Genomic DNA, 18,798 nt, shown 5'->3' with positions numbered 1-18,798 from the left:
TCCCATTTGCCGTCATCTGCGTACATCATCTGTCCCAACTAAGCGACACGTTGCCCCAATTAATAGAAGACAACTAGGCCAATTCGTTCCTTTAGGTTCTGTTCTTTCAACATTGTCTCATATAAAGTGTTGCGCCGATTAAGCGATGGCTCAAACAAGCGAAATCCACTGTATATTATATATGTATTTCTTTTATTAAATATGAATCCGCTGCTTAAAATTATGGTGTCCTTTTATTCTTCTTATGTTACAAACTTTCTTTTGTCCGCCACTGTACAAAATATCCAGCACCTGACATAATATTTAACAGGCAAAATAAACTTCTGCTTAGGTCCGACTTTTTAAATTATTTTCACAAAAATACGAATTTGCATAAGAACTCGCAGTCGGACTATCACCATCGACAGATTTATAAAACATGAACGTCCTGCTACACCTCGTCACGCTAGACTGAAAATTCTGTAGCAAAATTACACTGCTAGCGTTCAAACTTGTCGAACTTATTCGCTATTGATAAGCATTTGCTCTTTCCGTACGCGATGATCGCATAAATGTTGCAAATAATATCAAAGTGATTGCAGGTTTGCTGGGAACAGGCGCAACTACAGAAAGTGCTGCTCGAGTTGTAATGCAATCTCAATTTTATTTGCGGCGGAAAGTGATTTTCATAAAAGATACAAGCATAAATGCGCGACAGGCACAGGTGAGCGCACAATAAATTATTTGAGTCACGCGATGAAGAAAATTCACGAGAAACTGAGAAACATTGTGGAATAAGAACTTGCGTGCAAAATTTCTTAAACTTCGCTAGTTTACTACTAAACCGGGAATAAATGCATTTTCTTTCATTTGTATGCAATATTATTGAATCATTTGTTTTCTGAACTTTAATTTTTGAGTGAATAATAATAGTGGCAGTTCTGTACGTATTATTTAGTATTTTTAGCATTTTACATTCAAATATTACAAATAAAGGAAGTGCTTCATAGGACCAAAGGGATAAAAAACAAAATGTAACAAGTGTCTCTACTCCTTGTTTGTTAGTGTTTTTTTCTATTATATATATTCCAATATTGTAATACAAAGATATAATTTAGTTTAGAATTTCCTGAAATTCAAGCAATAATTTTTACATTATTATCTTTCGTCATATAGAGTGCTTAATTTTTGAACCATCGTTTCTTTGCTAATTTGTTACGTTATTGTTTGGCGTTTAACATTATTGTAACAAAGTTATCATATCCAAAATTGTAAATTTTATATGGCAATAAACGCAATAAGAGACAGTGCTTTTATTTCATACGTATATACTGTTAGTAACATATCTTGCTCCACAAGAATCTATTTTTATGAATAAAAAATATTTGAATTTAATGCACTTAAAAATGAACGACAAGTTAAACCTTTTTATCTTATTGGAATTAAATTTAGAAAATATTTGTCTTGTTTCAATTATTATGATTATTTATTTTATGTAAAAGAAAGTATTTTAAAAAAATTAAACGTTTTTCATATAATTAGTGAATGTTATAATATTAATTACATTCTACAGCGTTAGTAATTAGCGTCAGTAATTAAAACTATAATATGTATTAAGCTGCATGTACAGCTCGTTGTAGTCTTCTAACATTTCTGTTCATACTTCTTATGCGAAACGCTGCTGAAGAAGAAAGCACTTTCCCTTTCAAGAAAGAAAGCACTGTTACGAAAAGAGAATTTTATAAAAATCATCATTTTAAAATTTCGAAGCCGTTGTCACTTTTTTAAGTGATATATTATGTTATTACGCGATAACTAACAAAAAGATAAAATCAGAATTCATGGAAAATACATTCGTTGAACAATTTTGCATAATCTATAAAATTATGGAAATTTATATACTAAAGAAAATATTACGAAAGATATTTTTCGTTTCTTTGTATTCGATACAGTATTTTGTTATACAGCTTCTAACTGTACTATAAAATATTTGACGTAATGATATATGCAACGAATAAAACCTACATATAACATAAACATATTTTTCACATATATAGTTTATATTTAGTTTACAAATAACAGAACAGCGTCCGATTTGTTGACCATTTGCTTTTGGTCATCTGCTACTAGAGCGGAGACAGAAATTTTTCTCTCGTAATAGCTTTTGATCGGTTTTGTTCCACTAGCTATATGTTATTTGTACTGCGAAATAAACGAATAATACGCTTAACACGCTTAACACGCTTAACATGCTTAAGTCCGAAAAAGTTTTAACTTGAACTGCAGCATAATGATAATATAAGTTTTGAAAAGAAAAGAAGGAGGTGTTCTTCTTGTTTCACGTTCTCAATTTTCATATTAAAATTCTTTTGCATACTTACAATGTCCCATATTCTAATAACTGATCGAAAGAAATAATTAACATTTTACTGTTGCAGGTTACGCTATCAATAAACATTTCTCATAACGTTATATAAATGAAAAACTTGCTCGGGATTTGGAGCGGCCGTCCGTTTATGTCTCGAACAGCAAATGAAATGAAAGAAATGCACATATTAATAAATTAAGAAAGATTTTAAGTGTGGCAAATAATGTCAGTTTTGTACCAGCAGGAACTTCTATCAGGCAGTTTTTTACTAGCTTTAACAGCATGAATTGCTCCTTTAAAGACATATATTCCATATGTTCCAAGAGAACAAAATGGATCATACATAATTTAATAAAGTAATACAAAACAAAAAGTGTTGTGCATTTATTATTTCCTTATAAAACAAAAGAAACTTTTGGGACAACCTAATACATATGTAAATATATAATGGATTACGTACATTTATGTACATAAATTTTTCGCACCAGTTCACATCTTCTTCTTTCCTGTTTCTCTTTTTTTCTTTATACTGCAAATTTATAAGAGACTTGGGATTTCAGGATAATCCATCAGAAAAGTTTCGGTGCGTCTTTAGACCTTGAAAAAGCTGCAATGCTGGCGAAACATCGGAAAGAAATTCCTTTTGGACAGGACTTCCACACGAATGCCTGGGACAGTATTGTGTACAAAAATGTGAATAAGTATAATTAAGTATATAATGTATAGTACATATCTGATTGAATGCTATACAATGCATCTGAATGCTATACAAAAAAGAGTTATAGTAATACGTCACAGACTCACTTGCAAATTGTTTACATATTTTTCTTAATATTCTATCACTACCATTACAATAGTAAACTTTCTATCGTTATCGATTACCAATCGCAAATTGAAATCAAATAAGAATAAACTTTGCGATGAATCTTTTAGAAAGAATAAGAATGCGAATGAATCGTATTATAGTTCTGCAAAGAAGAAATAAAAGAGACGAAGAAAAAGTGGAAAGGAAGGAAAGGAAAGTTTCGTATAGTCCGGTGCTTGCTGGATTCATCAGTAAGATTTCTTAGTTAGCTCGTGCCTTAGATACGGAAACGGAACGGGAGTATTCCCGGGTCAGAGGATGTATTTGTAGGAATTGGATGGTCAGACGAAGACTTGTGTGAAAATTGTTCTGCCGTGATCCCTCTGCTCGCCACTATGGGAGGGTCACTATAATATAAAATGAATTTCATTCGAATCTTTTGAACAGAAGTGCAATACACGAGAGAGAACTATATTGACAAAAAAATGAGGGTCAATTTCGCCAAAGTTTAGGAAATATTGCTTCCCTTTGTTATCTAAGATGTCAAATTATCGTTTAACGTATACAACACACGCAAACGTACAGGGTAAATATTAAGGGTATTTATGTATAAACATATAGATGCTGCTTATAGGGTTGATTCTAAACACCAAACAATGGAACACGTTCGAGGACCTTATGAACCTTCAAGATGAGGAAATACTCTTAGAGAGGATCGTTGCGATACTGTAATTACAACTAATTGAATTACTACGAAATTGTAGTATAAATAAATTACAATGTAATTTAAATTAGCACACTTTCCACCAATTAGAAACATCAACATCCACTCCTACGTACAACCTTTCGTCACGAAATCATAACGAAATAAACAAATTGGCGCAAAACAAATGAGTTCCTCCGAATGTAACATAAGTGGTTTAAATCGTTTTTCGATACATCCAACAGGTAACGAGTAAGGTCAAATTATAGTTCTTATTTACTCATAATATATACCTTTCATACATAATATAAATTTTCTTTTCCTTCGTATGAATGTGTACGCTCTGCTATTAAACCCCAATAATTAATAATACTCTAAAATCGTAACACTTTGATGGCCGTTGTCACGTATGCGTGACTCCATTCACCTATGGCAGCTGGCGGTTCTTGTCTGGCGTCACGTAGTCGTGACTTCACTCTGCTATCTGTCGTTGGACCGCATTACTTGTATGTAGCGCTATTTCCATAACTCATTTTAGTTAAATTCAAACAGTTCGCTGCTTTCGCAGCATAATAACTAAGATCAGTTGATTTTCATTTCACGAAACATTTTATAATTGTAAAATATCCTGTCTCGATAATACTGTTTCCGTATACAACATCTCATAATGATGAGAAAATGTACGCAGATCTATTGCCGGACATAGATAATTTTAACTATAGTAACTTTGATATTAAGTATCATTAAGTAACAGTGATAATAAGTCGTCGGACAGTGGAAGTGATATTGTAGAAAGACGATTTCGAAATGTACAGAGATCGATAATTAATGATTGTGACGATAATGGTGTAGTTTCTGATGGTGATGAAAGTGAATGGTCGCAAAATGATTCCGATCCCGCTTTCCATGACTGCATGGAACAATCTGGAATACAAACACTATGTGAACATTGAGATGTAAAATCGAGCGTAGAATTACTTATTGAAGAATAAGTGCCAAACTTACTTGCAAGAGAAACAAATCGATATTATCAACAACAAGGCAATCATAATGAAACGAAAAAGGACGAGGCTACCGATGTCGTAGAAATGAAGAAATTTTTCGGATTAATTATCATAATGGGACTTGGAAAAGAAATCAGAAAAAGATGAATATTGGTTTACAAACCCGGTACTGCGCACAGCCATTTTCGGAAATACGATGACCAAAAATAGATTTCACGAAATATTGAAGTATTGTCATTTTAGCGACAACGAACACATTTATTAATACATTACCAGTATAAATCAATAGGTACAATTTGAAGAGTGACGGCATTTTAGCCGGCTGTGTATCAGCTTTTCCTTCAGTTTTCAACTCGTTTATATTTTTCATTTTTAATTCATTTTTAATTCAGCTTGACACGAAAAGTGCCATAAATGATTCGACCAACAATTTCAGTCTTCATATTCCTGCTAGTTTATCTGCCTGTAAAGATAATTTCGCTTAAAATCTGACTGTAAAATCTCACTGTATATATCTGTATATACCTACCGTATTGAGGGATCTTATTGCGCTTCTATTGGAGAATTTTTAGAATCTCTGTATTATGATTGTTTTGTTCGATTGTTGCAATGGTTCAAAAATTCTGCAGCGGAAGTTGTTAGTAAAATATTGAATATAAATAAATATTGTTCAGCAACAACCCTTCAGAGTTCTTAGGTTTAGATTTTATTTTATGCAGCGTCCTGCAACTTCGATTCCTTTCAGTCGTTTTAATGGATTAGTTTTGTAATCTGAGCCGGGTGATTTGGGTGGTTTTGTAGTCCGAGTTTACGTGCTACCGTACGTTTTTTTGCATATTGGAACATCCATTTCGTATTAAGGTGTTTGTGCAGATCGTCATTCCTGATGTACGAACGGGCTCTTGACGATATCCTTACTGCAAACGATCTGTCTTCCGTAAGCCCTAGTGTATACGATGACCTTAATGTTTAGATCTTCAGGCAAACAGACACAAAATTTGACCAGCGGGGAAGTCTCATATGCAACTGTTGATACATAATATGATATATGATGTAATATATATGGTCAGTTCTTGGGACTGAACAAACAGCGTTAATAAAATTTATTACGCTAGATGAAAGGGAATTTTGATTAATATTAAATATCAGAATGCATCGTGTAAAGCAAATAGCACAAATACCTTTTCTGATGGAACAAAGGTTGATTTATTAGAAAATAAGGAAAAATATTTTATCAGAAATATTATCAAAAATTATTTATTCATGAAAAAGTCTAATTTACAATCACTTGTTTGCAATGTATGACATTGTTTAACTTGTTTCGACGTCGTCTTTAATATTAGATAATAAGATGTATGTGGATCCATCAAACAAAAGTCTATTTAGAATGACACTGATAATTAAATAAATTGAGTCGTGGTCATGGACACCTGTAATGATTTGAGGATTTGAGGAAACTATGAAATCAATGTTTCATGAACAGTTGTACGTATACCATCTCCGATAATCCGTATCACCATACGTATCAGAAATTTCAATATTAAACGAAGAATATATCCCATAGTGATTTGCGAATTGCTAACAAATTTTGTTCTTACTTGTGAGTTTCTGATTAATACGCGTGCTTCTTTTATATGTTAGAAATTTGTCGCGATAAGTTTACTCCCTCAAGATTCTGGAACAAGTGCCGTGTGATTTAAGTCCGCTTAACAAAAAGGTTCCATTGCCTTCCCCGCTACGCGGCCAGATACTTTGGACAAAGTTTCTATTCTTTGACAATGCAACGTTGGATCGGTTACCATCGGTGAACTATCTCGCGCATCCTTTAAACTCTAAACAGTCATATCATCGACATCGCATAGCTCTGCGACTTCCAGTCGCCAGCTATCAACTTTTCCAACATTCGCTCAAGCATTCTGCCTTACTAGAGGACTAGAGGTACTTACCGGAGAGCTCGGCCTAATTATAAATTGTGAACAAGACTAAATAGCGGTTGACTATCTGTCATTATATCATCACGACGATACATTGCCGCTAGTACGACCAACGTGGCATGTTTCTCGCTCTTGGAAACCACGCTTACCCAAACATTATCATATTTGCGCTTGGACACAGCATTCTTTTACGATACTGAACACATACCTTCTTAATCGTGGCTTCTCAAACCAATACTACATAGTTTCTAGGCATTTCAACGTACTCCGCTAACGTTAACCGATTTCGAACAGAATTTCATGCACAAAAATACTCCGTTGCTGCTACCGTCAAATACCTCCAAGTGCCTCGAGGCGTCGCAACTGCCACAACTTCGCATACTGCTTATGCTCTGCCGCCAGACACCTCCAGGACAGTATCTCTAGGAGTCGTAGCTTTTATTCATACATGCAAATGCATGCGCGCAAGAGGTAAATCTATATATTAATATAAGTAAAAAATATGAACATGCGAAATATGAATATATGGATATACCGTCCTGTATACCTTAGTTTCAAGTTATGGATGACTAAAGAAACTGTTCAAAGTGCTTTCCTCGTGTTCTTTCTGCAAAAGAATTTCTTAACATTACCCTGGCAAACCGATGGATAGAGCGAGACGAATCCATTGGGTTTTTGGTTTTGGGGTCATTTAAAATTTATTGTGTATTTAACGCGAGTAAACAACATATACGATCTGTGAGAAAAAGTGCAAAATAGAGTTGAAGCTGTTCGAAGAATACCTGACACTTTTGAGCCAGTACGGAAGTCAATGTTGAGGCGTGCAGCAGCTTGTTGAACCACGAGGCGAACTCTTCGAACGTTTACGTTAAACGTAATATATAACTCGAGTAAGTATATAATTAAAGTATTTAGAACGTTTTTGTTTTCATTAGCCAAATATGCACGTATGCAAAATCTATATATGTTAAAATCTAAATCTATATATTTAGAAAATCTTCTAATGGCAAAATAAATTTCTATCTAGGTTCCATAACTGTAATGTATGCATTAAAGATGCACCGTCTAATCATAAGCTAATGATGCGCGAATGAACGATACTGAACGTTTCCTACAGGTAGCTTACATAGTATGATATAGAGATATTTCTGACAAAAAAATTGTATTGCTTGTAATTTTAAAAATAAGGTTCAATCGTCAATTTTATATATCTTCCCTATAAATAATAAGATGCATTGAACAACGCATAAAGAAAATTCAACGCAGTGATTGCATTTAAAAAACGTAGCTGACCTTTATATTCTTCACGTGTCCTCCTGCAAAGAAACTATCAACATCAAATAACGTCTTCCTCGACGACATTTAATACTAGTTTAAAAAGTTTTTTAATACAGTATGTAATTTTGCAATAATTCAAAATCATGAAGTTAGATGTTCTTACTTTTAGTATATTGTCTCTCAATATATAATTATGATATATATGATATATATCATACACGATATACTTATTTTATTGCTTACTATGTGTCCCTTTGTAATCAGTACCTCGCATACAATACCGATACATATGATGCAGAAGCTTTTAAAATCTAAAAAATTAAACAATAAAAGTAATAACATACGGTACACGAAATATGCGTATTTTTATGTTTTTTTTAAATTATATAATATGCCAATATTAAATTGCGAGATCAAAAGCTTCCGCCTTCTGTCTTATTGACACATAACTACATATGTAATTTGAAACATAATTGAAACATAATTAATAATTAAAATTAATAACATCATGAAACATAATTGAAAGATAATTCAAACAAAGTTAATCAAAAAGTTTTTAACAAATAGATATAAAAAGCTGTTCTTCACTCTATCAAAAGTTTCGTTAAAAAATATGCAAGAACTACTTCGTGGAATCTTATTATTATTATTATTGTAAATTCTTCTACCACGACATACGTTTATTATTATTCAATAAAAATTTTTTGAAACACCTATTAGAAAAAACATTTTTATTATATTGTAACAAAGATCAAGCTTACACTCGCAAAACCGAACATAGACAAATCCATAAATTTCCCAGCAGTAATTGTCAAACGTCTTTGTGATCTTATCATAAGAAGAATCACGACACGTCTGTTTCTAGGTTCTAGTAAATACCAAGAAGAACCGTAAGCTGAAGTGCTAATTGACAGGCTCTAAAAATAAAATAATAAACATTTATACGTATCTCGATTTTTATAATTAATAATTACTATTTGTACTACATTTTGTAGGACGTCGTGTATGCATATATTTTAATTACATACTAACTTTACTACTGAGATATTCCCCAGCGTAGGAAAAAACAAATGCTTCCAACATTATAGCAATATAAAATAATACAATTTTCACAACTATTCCTACATCCCCGTGTGAATTAATCGCCTACAATACGATATAAAGAATAGTACAAATTATAATTGTAATCGTAACCATAAATCAATATAAAAAAAATTAGATGTGAAATATAAATAAAATTATAATTTAAATAAGAACAATTAATGAAAAATAATATTTGTAAATATTACTTACGACTATTATTAAGAATCCTATACCGCACATCACTACTGTATTACACAATAGCTGGACCAAAGCAATATACGAGAATAAACTTTCGATATATTCCGAATTAAAAATAATCCGATAATGACGATTGATTAAAGATTTAATGACATTTCGCAATGATCCATGTTTTTCATCTTTGATAGAAATATTTTCTAGAGCTTCGTGTAACATTTCTATTTGTCCACCAACATGAAATATCTAAATAATACTTGTTACAATATAATACACATATAATATTTCAGCAACTTTTAGCAACATAATTTTACAAAATAAAGTATCTACTATATTATAAAACTTGAGTATTTCCTTCGTTCATTTGTTACTCTTTCAAGATATTGTTTATTATCTTACATTAGAATACCAAAACAAATTCAAAACGAAGATTTGTTGTCTAAGGTTTAATTTTTTAGAAAATATGTTGTGACAATTTTGAAAATTCCTATATGCTTTTAACATCTTTCAGTCGTGACGATCAAAATAATTGTTAAAAGAGTCGATACTTTTCAAGGATATACAATATGTCAACAATAAGTGATTTTACAAAAAAAAGACAAATACGTGTACACATGTGTTTACTACAAACCAATATCTTTTTTTTTGTCATCTTCCATTTATCACCACTTTACATTTTTTCTTTCATATTTATTACAGATACGCTCTTCTATAATGCATGCAGTATATCTTAAAAATCATCACAGAGCATATCACTAAATCTTAACTGATTGTACTTGATTCAGCTAATATATGCATAAAAATATTATATGTACATCACGTGTAGAAAATAGAAATTACTTCTTTATTTGGTAATTCAACGTCTAAAGAAAACAATAAAAGTTCGCTTTTCATATGAAAACTGGGAGATCCGAACTCAGAAATATACCAGGAGTTTTAGCAAATTAAACTTACTATTAAACGCCTATGCTATGCAATTTGTTAAAACAAAGCAGCATGTTTACTTCATACACGTAGCTTTGTTTCTAAAAAAGTATTTAAAACATTTCGTAAAGGCTGAGCTTCATTTTCGAGTATTAAACAATTTCTCAAAATCGATAAGTGCAGCGACGTACAAATACTTTTTGTACTCACTATATGTGTGACAGATTGTTAATAAACTGTGAAATGAATGCGTTTTCGATTACTATATCAAGACACACTTACCAATGTAATTATCAAAGCATTTAATATAGCCATGCCAATTCCAACAGCTAACAGTTGAAGGAATTGTACAAGAAATACATATTGATACACAGGACTTTCATAATATGCAAACGGAAGATCCATTTTCATTAATAACTGTCGGGACGTTATATTGAAATCGTCTTGATCTTGACGGATAAATTGCAGAAACACACCGGCATACATAAAAACGGAAATAATATATACGCCAAAAATCGAATACGAGCAACGATATGCAAGTTCAGCTTTGTTCGTCATAACATCTACATTAGCTTTATCAGCGGAAGAGTTGATCCAATCGTAATACATTCCCACCAACATGTTTTTAAATATTCTGAAAAATATTATGACATGTAGCACATAGACTGATAAGACAAAATTTTACAGATAATTTCCCAATTAATTTCTCTTGAAGTTCAACTCGACGACCTTTGAACTTTTCATTAGACCTTTCATTTTTATACGTTTACAGGAAATTTAAAAGTGCAAAATTACACAGAGTATGCGTAATATGAGACTATGTAAAATATCCAAGGTACAGTCCTTTCTACAATACAATACTTGGTAGGTAGAGGAATTTCTTACAAAAAAAATATAAATTTCCGTAAAAGTCCACGATCAACTTATGTCTCCTATGTTAAATTGTAAGCGCGTAAGAAAGGAATTGATATTTACCCGCGTTTAATCCAAAAGCTAATTAATTTAAATAGCAGTACAGTATAAGGCAAACTAGTGCTCGCACTTTCTATTACGTCTGCCAAGTTTCCAGAACTAACGTTCTTCATTATATACCGATACTGAAATACTTGTGCAGGCATGATGATAGCTACCCAAATGCATCGGGCGATAATTTCATACGATGTATCTGGCCAAATTCCAGTCAATCGTAAGCCAATTACTACCGGCCGACTGATACTTTTACTGTGTATCATTTTAAGCGAACTGACCGATAAGTTCGGCTTTAGAAATAATTAATTATTCGGTCTTTCTTACTTCTCTATGATACGATGGAAAGTATTTGCGCTAAACTGTTTATGCATAGAAGACTGAACGCTGTATGTTGAAAAAATTTGCTAGACGTCTCTAATGTTACTTCTTGCACATTGGCTATATGTCTATAAAGTATTCATGGGAAACGAAGAATACAGATAAGTATAACCGATGTTGCGACTCGTACGAGTACAGGCCATAAATATATGATTAAAGGAAGAGGAAAAGTTTACCCAATTTTCTTTCAACATCCAACATTTTCTGCTAAACCACGGGACATCGAAAGTTCGTAGTAGCGGGAAAGTTCATTTCACGATTGTCCGAAGAATACGAAGGAAGAGAAGATTTATGAAGAAAGAGATTCGATAAAGAAAGAACAATATCCATATAATATTCATATTAAAATGAGAAAAAGAAGATAGAAAATGTGAATAAAAATATACTCGTTTCAATAGTGGTGGACAGGCATATCAAACAATTTTATACAAAACTATTGTATCATAAGAAGAAGATAAATTAGTTTTTCAACAGAGGTAAGATATGTTCGATATCCATATAAATACACTTATACGTGCGTGATATATATTTACAACATATTAGATATTTCATTCACGAGCGACTCTACACACGTGCGAATTATTTGGCACTGATTTTGTCCACATAATTTTTCATTTGATTTATGAATTGTAAAAAATCCTTAGGTATGGAAGATGATATTGCTGGTATCGTTATAAAAGCGATCAGAAAAATAAGTAACTGTATGTGATTTTATCAGCGTCTTTTCAACCAACCAACTCCTTTTGTAAAAATTTTTACTTTAAAAACAGACGCTCACTCACACCTTTTATCACAAAGTGTTGAAAAATAATTATTTTTCTCAGAGATTATTTACAAAACTGGTATCAATGGTAATTTCTAATCATTTTAAATTAAAAAAAGCTAATCCTACTAACTCAAACTGCCGATCTTCGTACACTTGAAAAAATAAAGGAAAATACGAAGAAAAAGTTAAAAAACGTTCACGCCCTCTACCCTTGCATCATAAAAAGTACAATGTTAGCTATACGGAAATTCGTTGTTTACGAGCTTACATTTATCTCCGCTGGCTCGTCGCAATTTTATAGACATATATTACGCATTCAGCGAAATTAGTAAATACGTGTATTTTATATACTGTTAACGTGTTAAATGATGTTGTGATTCTGTTGGAAAATCTTTCTAGAATCGCTGTATATGTGTTTTATGACAGTTTTTTGCATAAGACTATTCATGTTTCTAGTGTTGCAACGGTTCGCGAATCCTGTGCAGGGAATTGTTAATAAAAAGTTCATTGCCACTGTGGAAAGATGATGTCGTTGTTGCAAATATTTCTCTTCGAAAGGTTCTAATGCATAATATGACCTTAATGTTCAGATTTCTTGGCAAACAGTCGCAAAATTTGATCAGCCGCAAGAGTAATATGTAACTGTAAGTATATAATATGAGAAATGATATAACAAGTAGTTCAGTTCTTGAAACTGAACAATCGGCGTTAACAAAATATAATAAATGAAAAATTGCATCGTGGCGTAATGAGATAAATTTGAAAACGAGATTAAAGATACATATTTTAGGCATATCATAATATAAATAACAATTGAAAATAATAAAATTATTGACGCGAGGAGATAAACTTAATTTACCTTTTTTAATTCAATTTTCATTAATATTTATTCTATATACACTATTTATTTCTCATTATTAACAGACCAATGATATTTTTTTCCTTTCGTAATTTTTTTATAATAATCCAGGTAACAATAGCTCGAGATAAATCGATTGCACACTTGATACGATAATTCCACATCGAAGTTACCATTTATATCTTTCAGTCTAATGCCAAAAGTACAGACATATATGACGCTGAAACCTTCATAATCTATAAATGTAAAAGATAAAATAATTGTCCCTAAAATATAATGATAAGTGTCCCTTGAATAGCAATAATTTAGACAAAACAAAAACATAATTTTCCGCCGAAAATCAAACAGACAGTAACGTGAAAAAGTTTCCGACTAGATAGAATTTTACTTTTGCGCAAAAGCAAAGACTAAAGGAATTTTGACTAATATTAATCATATTAATATTAATCGTATAAAGGAAATGGTACAAGAAACCTATTACATATGTATACGTATTAAAACTAATAAAATCTTTTCTGATGAAACGAAATTTGATCTAATTGAAAATAATGGAAAAATATATTTTATGCTTAATTGGTATCAGTGATATCGTAATTATTTATTTTAAAACATCTCTTTTGCAAGAGACACATGTTCCTATTCTCGCGCCTGTCGGAAATCACTTGTTTTGCCAGAAGAACATTCCATGTACTGTCATGTTTTGAATACACACATAACAAAATTAAATTACAAGGAACTATGAGTTTCGAATTACTCTGATAGCCGAAACGAATGCCACGTATTATGTATTACCAAGGCAAAAGCTGATATACTTATTGCAAAAAATTGCAACATCTTCGAAAATTACGAGAGAAACTCATATTGTACTGGCTTCACTTTGAAGATTCCAATGGCTCTCACAATTATATGCGAATATATTACCTATATGCAATAATAAGTAATATTACTCCTTGTATTATTTCCAGTGGCTAGAAAAAGTATTGGCTCACGCCCTTATTTTACAATAAAGCACGTTTTTATCAGGTACTGTAAATTTCATTTTCATAGTATTAAATTTTTGTATTCGCCTGATAGCACTGCTAAATGATACGAAATTTCATTGGATTTTTAATAATGAACTGGTATGTGAATGCTGTAATAAATATAATGATGTGTCCAATACATTTTATAGCCATTGTACTTTACACGCGCGTGACTTGCCCTAAGATTACTGAAAATTCCTTTAACCATTGCTTTTACAAGTAGTTTTTACATGCCAGTTAAAATATATGATCTAAATGGATAGAGAATAAATAACTTACGCCTGTGAAGCTTTCCAGGGAAAGGTTTGAAAATTTTCCGAAAGTCAATGTGAAACCTTTTTGAGACCTTAATATAACAGGTATCAGAAGTCGGCTCTTGTTTGGACGTAAATCGTACCAGAGCATATTGTACGCAGTGTCGCCGATTAATTGGCTCTAATAACGAAACAGATATTTTAAATGAAAAGTATTAATAACTTTCTCTTAATTATATTTACACATCGAAGCGATATGTTAATACGAAATACATATGCCTTGTAGTACTTTTTAACATAAAGAACTAGTGTATACTTATAGAACTTTGAACGATTCGATTCAAGGAAACGAAGAAAGAACAATAAACATTTCAAAGTCAAAGAGATATTGGCACACTTGCGAGTGCAATATATTTATTACGGTTCCTCGCTTTCTGTACCTTAAACGCAATTCACTTTCACAAATTGGCACAAATGTAAACAGATTTGTTTGAATGAATCTTCTTTGCTTAAGAACAGAGAAAAACTATTTTAACAAGACGTAATTAGCCTTGAGGGGATTTATCTCTTCTTCATTTCGTTCTTGCTTACGAACGTTCAACTTTATCTTAAACGTATTTCTCTCGTGCACCACTGTCTCCACTTAAACGCCTTGGTCTAAATATGAATTATATTACAATTTTACAAATTTAATAAAATAAAATAAAATTAATAAAAATTGTGGAAGATTTATAAGAAGAAATAATGAAATAATTGGCACCAACTGCACTTACACCTATTTTTTTTCCAAAACAATTATTCGTTTACAAAATATTTTATGTTTTTTCAGTACAATGTGTCTGATATAGTGCAAATAAGAAACAAAACGATATTGTATACAACAACCTTAGTGCGAAGATATTCCCCAGCGAAACAATATATGAAAACTTCTAAGCAAATAACTATGTAAAATACAATAGATTTGATGAGTATATCAATAGCAAGTCCACTCTCATCGTTTACAGCCTGTAACATCCATTTTGTACATGACGCAGTGAAAAAGTAAAGTGTCGTATGTGCATATCGGATAGTCATTACTTACAAGTACAATGAGGAATCCTTCGCAGCAAGTATTAACTGTATTTGATACAAGTTGGCTAAGAGCCATATACGTAAAAAGTTTCTCAATTTTCTCTGCAAAAGCAATGATTTCTTGATATCTACTAATAAAAAATTTTAGCTTGTTCTCAGTTTTAGAAAAAACATCTGTTAGATTCTGGCACATTATGTCGATTTGACACCCTAAATGCAGTATCTAAAAATAATAATTTCAATGCTATAGCATTATTAACGATAGCTTCACCAGGGTCATAAAATTGTATGCAACAAAAGTTTAGTTTAATGTGGTAATCAAATTAAAAATAAATATTCTTCCATAATTTACACTTTGAACAAAAACAGTTTCTTAAATAACCATATTCTAAGGTAAATATATCTAGAACTACTCAACAGAAGCATGAAATTTATACTCACCATCATGAAAAGCAGGGCAGTGAACGTTCCGAACGCAAGAGCTGCAGAGAAATGAATAATAAATTGTGTGGTAACCACAAGTTCGTAATTCGGGGATTCACTCGTCTCGAAAGGTAAATCCATTTTCAAAAGAAGCTCTCGAGACATTGAATCGTTTGTTCCTTGAAATGCAATAGTGCCGGCATGATAACTAACCGTAGACATCAGATACGAGGACATGATTATGCTAGTTACATAAAAGGAGAACAATCCGGTTTTTGTTATCAGATTATTTATATCCATATTAGCATATTTCTGACAGTCCTCTTCCATGGTTGATAAAATGTCGCAAAACAAGCTGCGGAGTATTGATATATGGAATAAACATTAAATTGTATCAAATAAACATTATTATATAGGAATTTTATTCGACAGTTATGTCTGATTTTGGCAGTAAGGTAGTGTTGTGAGATGGTTTTACACGTAAAAATAAATTCTTATATGTTACATTCTTAAATTCAAAACTCGGAATAATTCATGACAAAACAACGTAAACACATAAAAATACTCAACACTACAAAATAGCTTTCATTTTAAATTCCACCGAGTGAGTTGCATTGAACGATTCACATTTTCGTTTTTTCTCTCAATCTGAAGCAGCTAGAGAGACGACTCCAAAAATTTAATGGTGCAAAAATGCGTGAAACGGATAATATGCGACAATATATATCCAAACTGCAGCAACAACAGTAGTGAAACAAATTTCTAATTAAATTCTACTCTTTTACCTGTATTCATAAAGTGTTAATGTGTGGAAGAAAAATATTATTCTTGTATTGTGTAAAGCTTATGTACGCTTGCAAGGTTGATTGCTGGAAACTATTCGAAGCCGAAAGGCAAGAATTAAATAAATAACATTAAAAAAATACTTGTATTCATAAAAATATAAACTTTCGTGCGAGATCATTGTGTATATCTTTAAAATCTCATCATATTAAAAACCATACTGCTAGAAAAGTAAAAAAATCAATATTTAAAACAGAAGATACACGAAAACTATGATGCACGTATAGGTAGAATTTCTACTCATGAATCTCCATTGAAATCAGGGTAACTTACCCATAATTCGTCCAAGTAACAAATAATTTGATAAACACTAAACTGAAAGGCACGGCGATGCTCAAATTTTCCGCTATGTTCATAAGACTATCGGTGTTATAATGTATAACGATATATTTGTATTGATAAGTCTGAAGCGTAATTATCGCTACCACCCAACATAACTTATGTAGGAAGTGAAATGGTGTTCCAGGCCAGACACCACAAAAATGAAGGCCAAATTTAACAGACGGGCTAATCGTGTTTAATATCATTTCACATAAAATTTATTATATCCTCTTGCTTAAACTATTTTAGGGCTTCCTCCTTGTATACAAAGACTTTACACGTAATTTCCACACGCATGCATCACTATCACCGTTAATAAATTTACAGCGGGGGAGAGATTCCAAGAGTCTTACTTACATGCAGTCTCGCGATAAACTGAACGTTCCGTGAAAATCATACAGAAACATACGCAAATTATCCACGAGTGACAAGCTTTGTATCGGATTCCCAGGGTCCGCATAAATATTGCAAATAATATCACAATGATTGCAGGTTTGCTGCAAAAAGAACTAGGGGATAGAAGGAGAGAATGTTGCTCAAAACATAATTCCAACTTTGTTACAATTACTGGTTTCCACGGAAAAGTGCAGAAGCAAATGCGCGACATGCAACTGCATATTAAATTAGATTTCCTATAACATGAAGAAAATGCAGAAGTTTGGTATAGAAAACTTATACTGGAAAGTATGATATCATACTCTATGTTACAAAGGGCGACTGAAAAACTGATCTTCAAGAGGGAGATCTGACAGATAAAGTTCGATAAACGTGCATAGGTAGCGAAAAAGGTGGACGAAGGTAACAATAATTCCTTGATAAAGTGAACTGCAATATTCACGAAACTTCAGAATAAAGCACAATGCAGCAATGAAGATATTGAAAACCAAAAAATCACAAACATGTCATCTAATTATTGTGATAACTTATAATGTAGCTAATGTTTCAATAATGCGATTTAACCAATTTATATCAATATTAAACTTGTAGAATCCTATTATAATAAGTGACAATTGTACAATTAATGAATATTGATTTTATAAGGTTTAGTTAAACAATACCTAAATTTTGTTGCCTTACATGATATAGTATTTATTTAAATAATACACTGTTATGTATAAATTTGCAATCATATTCCAATTCATTTATATATTTAATTATATATACCATTATATATGAATATATAACATATATGTAGGTACATATACTATATACTCATTTTATTCCTTATGATGAACTCCTATGTAATCAGTACATCGCATACAATACCGATACATATGATGCAGAAGCTTTTAAAATCTAAAAAGTTAAAAGAATATAAGTGATAACAAGTGATACAGTATACGAAATATGCCTATCTATATGCGTGTATGTATTTTTGAAATCATATAATACGTCAGTATCAAATTGTGACATGGAAAACTTTCGGCCTTTCTTTGTTAATACATAATCTGTAATTACATAAGCAATTTGATATTGACATTATCAAACATATTTCAAACGAAATCAATAAAAATTGTTCACAAGTACGTATAAAAACGCTGCCCTTCGTTTTATCGCGCGATTTGTTAAAAAATACGCAAGAACTATTTCGTGTTATCCTATCAAAGCAGTCTTCTACC

General features: G+C 31.7%; 2 protein-coding genes and 1 long non-coding RNA gene across 4 annotated transcripts in view; 1 reads left to right on the top strand and 2 right to left on the bottom strand.

The window, feature by feature from the left end:
* Positions 1–2,709, top strand: part of LOC143302733 (uncharacterized) — a 41,288-nt gene extending 38,579 nt beyond the window's left edge. Inside the window, exons 3-4 of one of the 2 annotated variants that reach the window (XR_013058495.1) lie at positions 582–703; positions 2,418–2,709. This is a non-coding gene — a long non-coding RNA (uncharacterized LOC143302733). Of the gene's footprint in view, positions 1–572; positions 704–2,417 lie in introns of both variants that reach the window. The other variant, XR_013058494.1, reaches the window with a different exon arrangement.
* A 5,622-nt stretch (positions 2,710–8,331) lies between these two features.
* On the bottom strand, positions 8,332–11,680 carry LOC117156392 (odorant receptor 4-like). Its single transcript, XM_076618640.1, has 6 exons — positions 11,249–11,680; positions 10,556–10,943; positions 9,365–9,595; positions 9,104–9,217; positions 8,833–8,988; positions 8,332–8,382 (listed from the first exon to the last, which is right to left on the bottom strand). Exons 1-6 carry the CDS (start codon positions 11,503–11,505, stop codon positions 8,332–8,334), a joined length of 1,197 nt encoding a protein of 398 aa, XP_076474755.1. The 5' UTR covers positions 11,506–11,680.
* Positions 11,681–14,013: 2,333 nt separating this feature from the next.
* Positions 14,014–18,112, bottom strand: LOC117156391 (odorant receptor 4-like). The gene is made up of 5 exons (XM_033333367.2): positions 17,132–18,112; positions 16,034–16,370; positions 15,603–15,815; positions 15,407–15,526; positions 14,014–14,702 (listed from the first exon to the last, which is right to left on the bottom strand). The coding sequence occupies exons 1-5, from the start codon at positions 17,383–17,385 to the stop codon at positions 14,505–14,507; spliced, it is 1,122 nt and encodes a 373-aa protein (XP_033189258.2). The 5' UTR covers positions 17,386–18,112; the 3' UTR covers positions 14,014–14,504.
* Positions 18,113–18,798: the final 686 nt, after the last annotated feature.

This window comes from Bombus vancouverensis, chromosome 5, assembly GCF_051014615.1.
Source record: "Bombus vancouverensis nearcticus chromosome 5, iyBomVanc1_principal, whole genome shotgun sequence".
Taxonomy (NCBI): domain Eukaryota; kingdom Metazoa; phylum Arthropoda; class Insecta; order Hymenoptera; family Apidae; genus Bombus; species Bombus vancouverensis.
Note: the sequence above shows the minus strand (reverse complement) of the source record. Positions and strands in the feature narration are given on the sequence as shown.

Excerpts from the sequence above, each read along its gene's own strand:
- LOC117156392 (XM_076618640.1), bottom strand. The coding sequence starts at position 11,505 with ATGATACACAGTAAAAGTATCAGTCGGCCGGTAGTAATTGGCTTACGA. Across the intron at positions 8,989-9,103 it reads GGGAATATCTCAGTAGTAAA|AGCCTGTCAATTAGCACTTC; the intron begins GTTAGTATGTAA and ends TTTTATTTTTAG. Across the intron at positions 8,383-8,832 it reads CTATGTTCGGTTTTGCGAGT|ATTTTAAAAGCTTCTGCATC; the intron begins GTAAGCTTGATC and ends TTAATTTTTTAG.
- LOC117156391 (XM_033333367.2), bottom strand. The coding sequence starts at position 17,385 with ATGATATTAAACACGATTAGCCCGTCTGTTAAATTTGGCCTTCATTTT. Across the intron at positions 15,527-15,602 it reads AAGGATTCCTCATTGTACTT|GCTGTAAACGATGAGAGTGG; the intron begins GTAAGTAATGAC and ends TGGATGTTACAG. Across the intron at positions 14,703-15,406 it reads GGGAATATCTTCGCACTAAG|AGCCAATTAATCGGCGACAC; the intron begins GTTGTTGTATAC and ends TTTCGTTATTAG.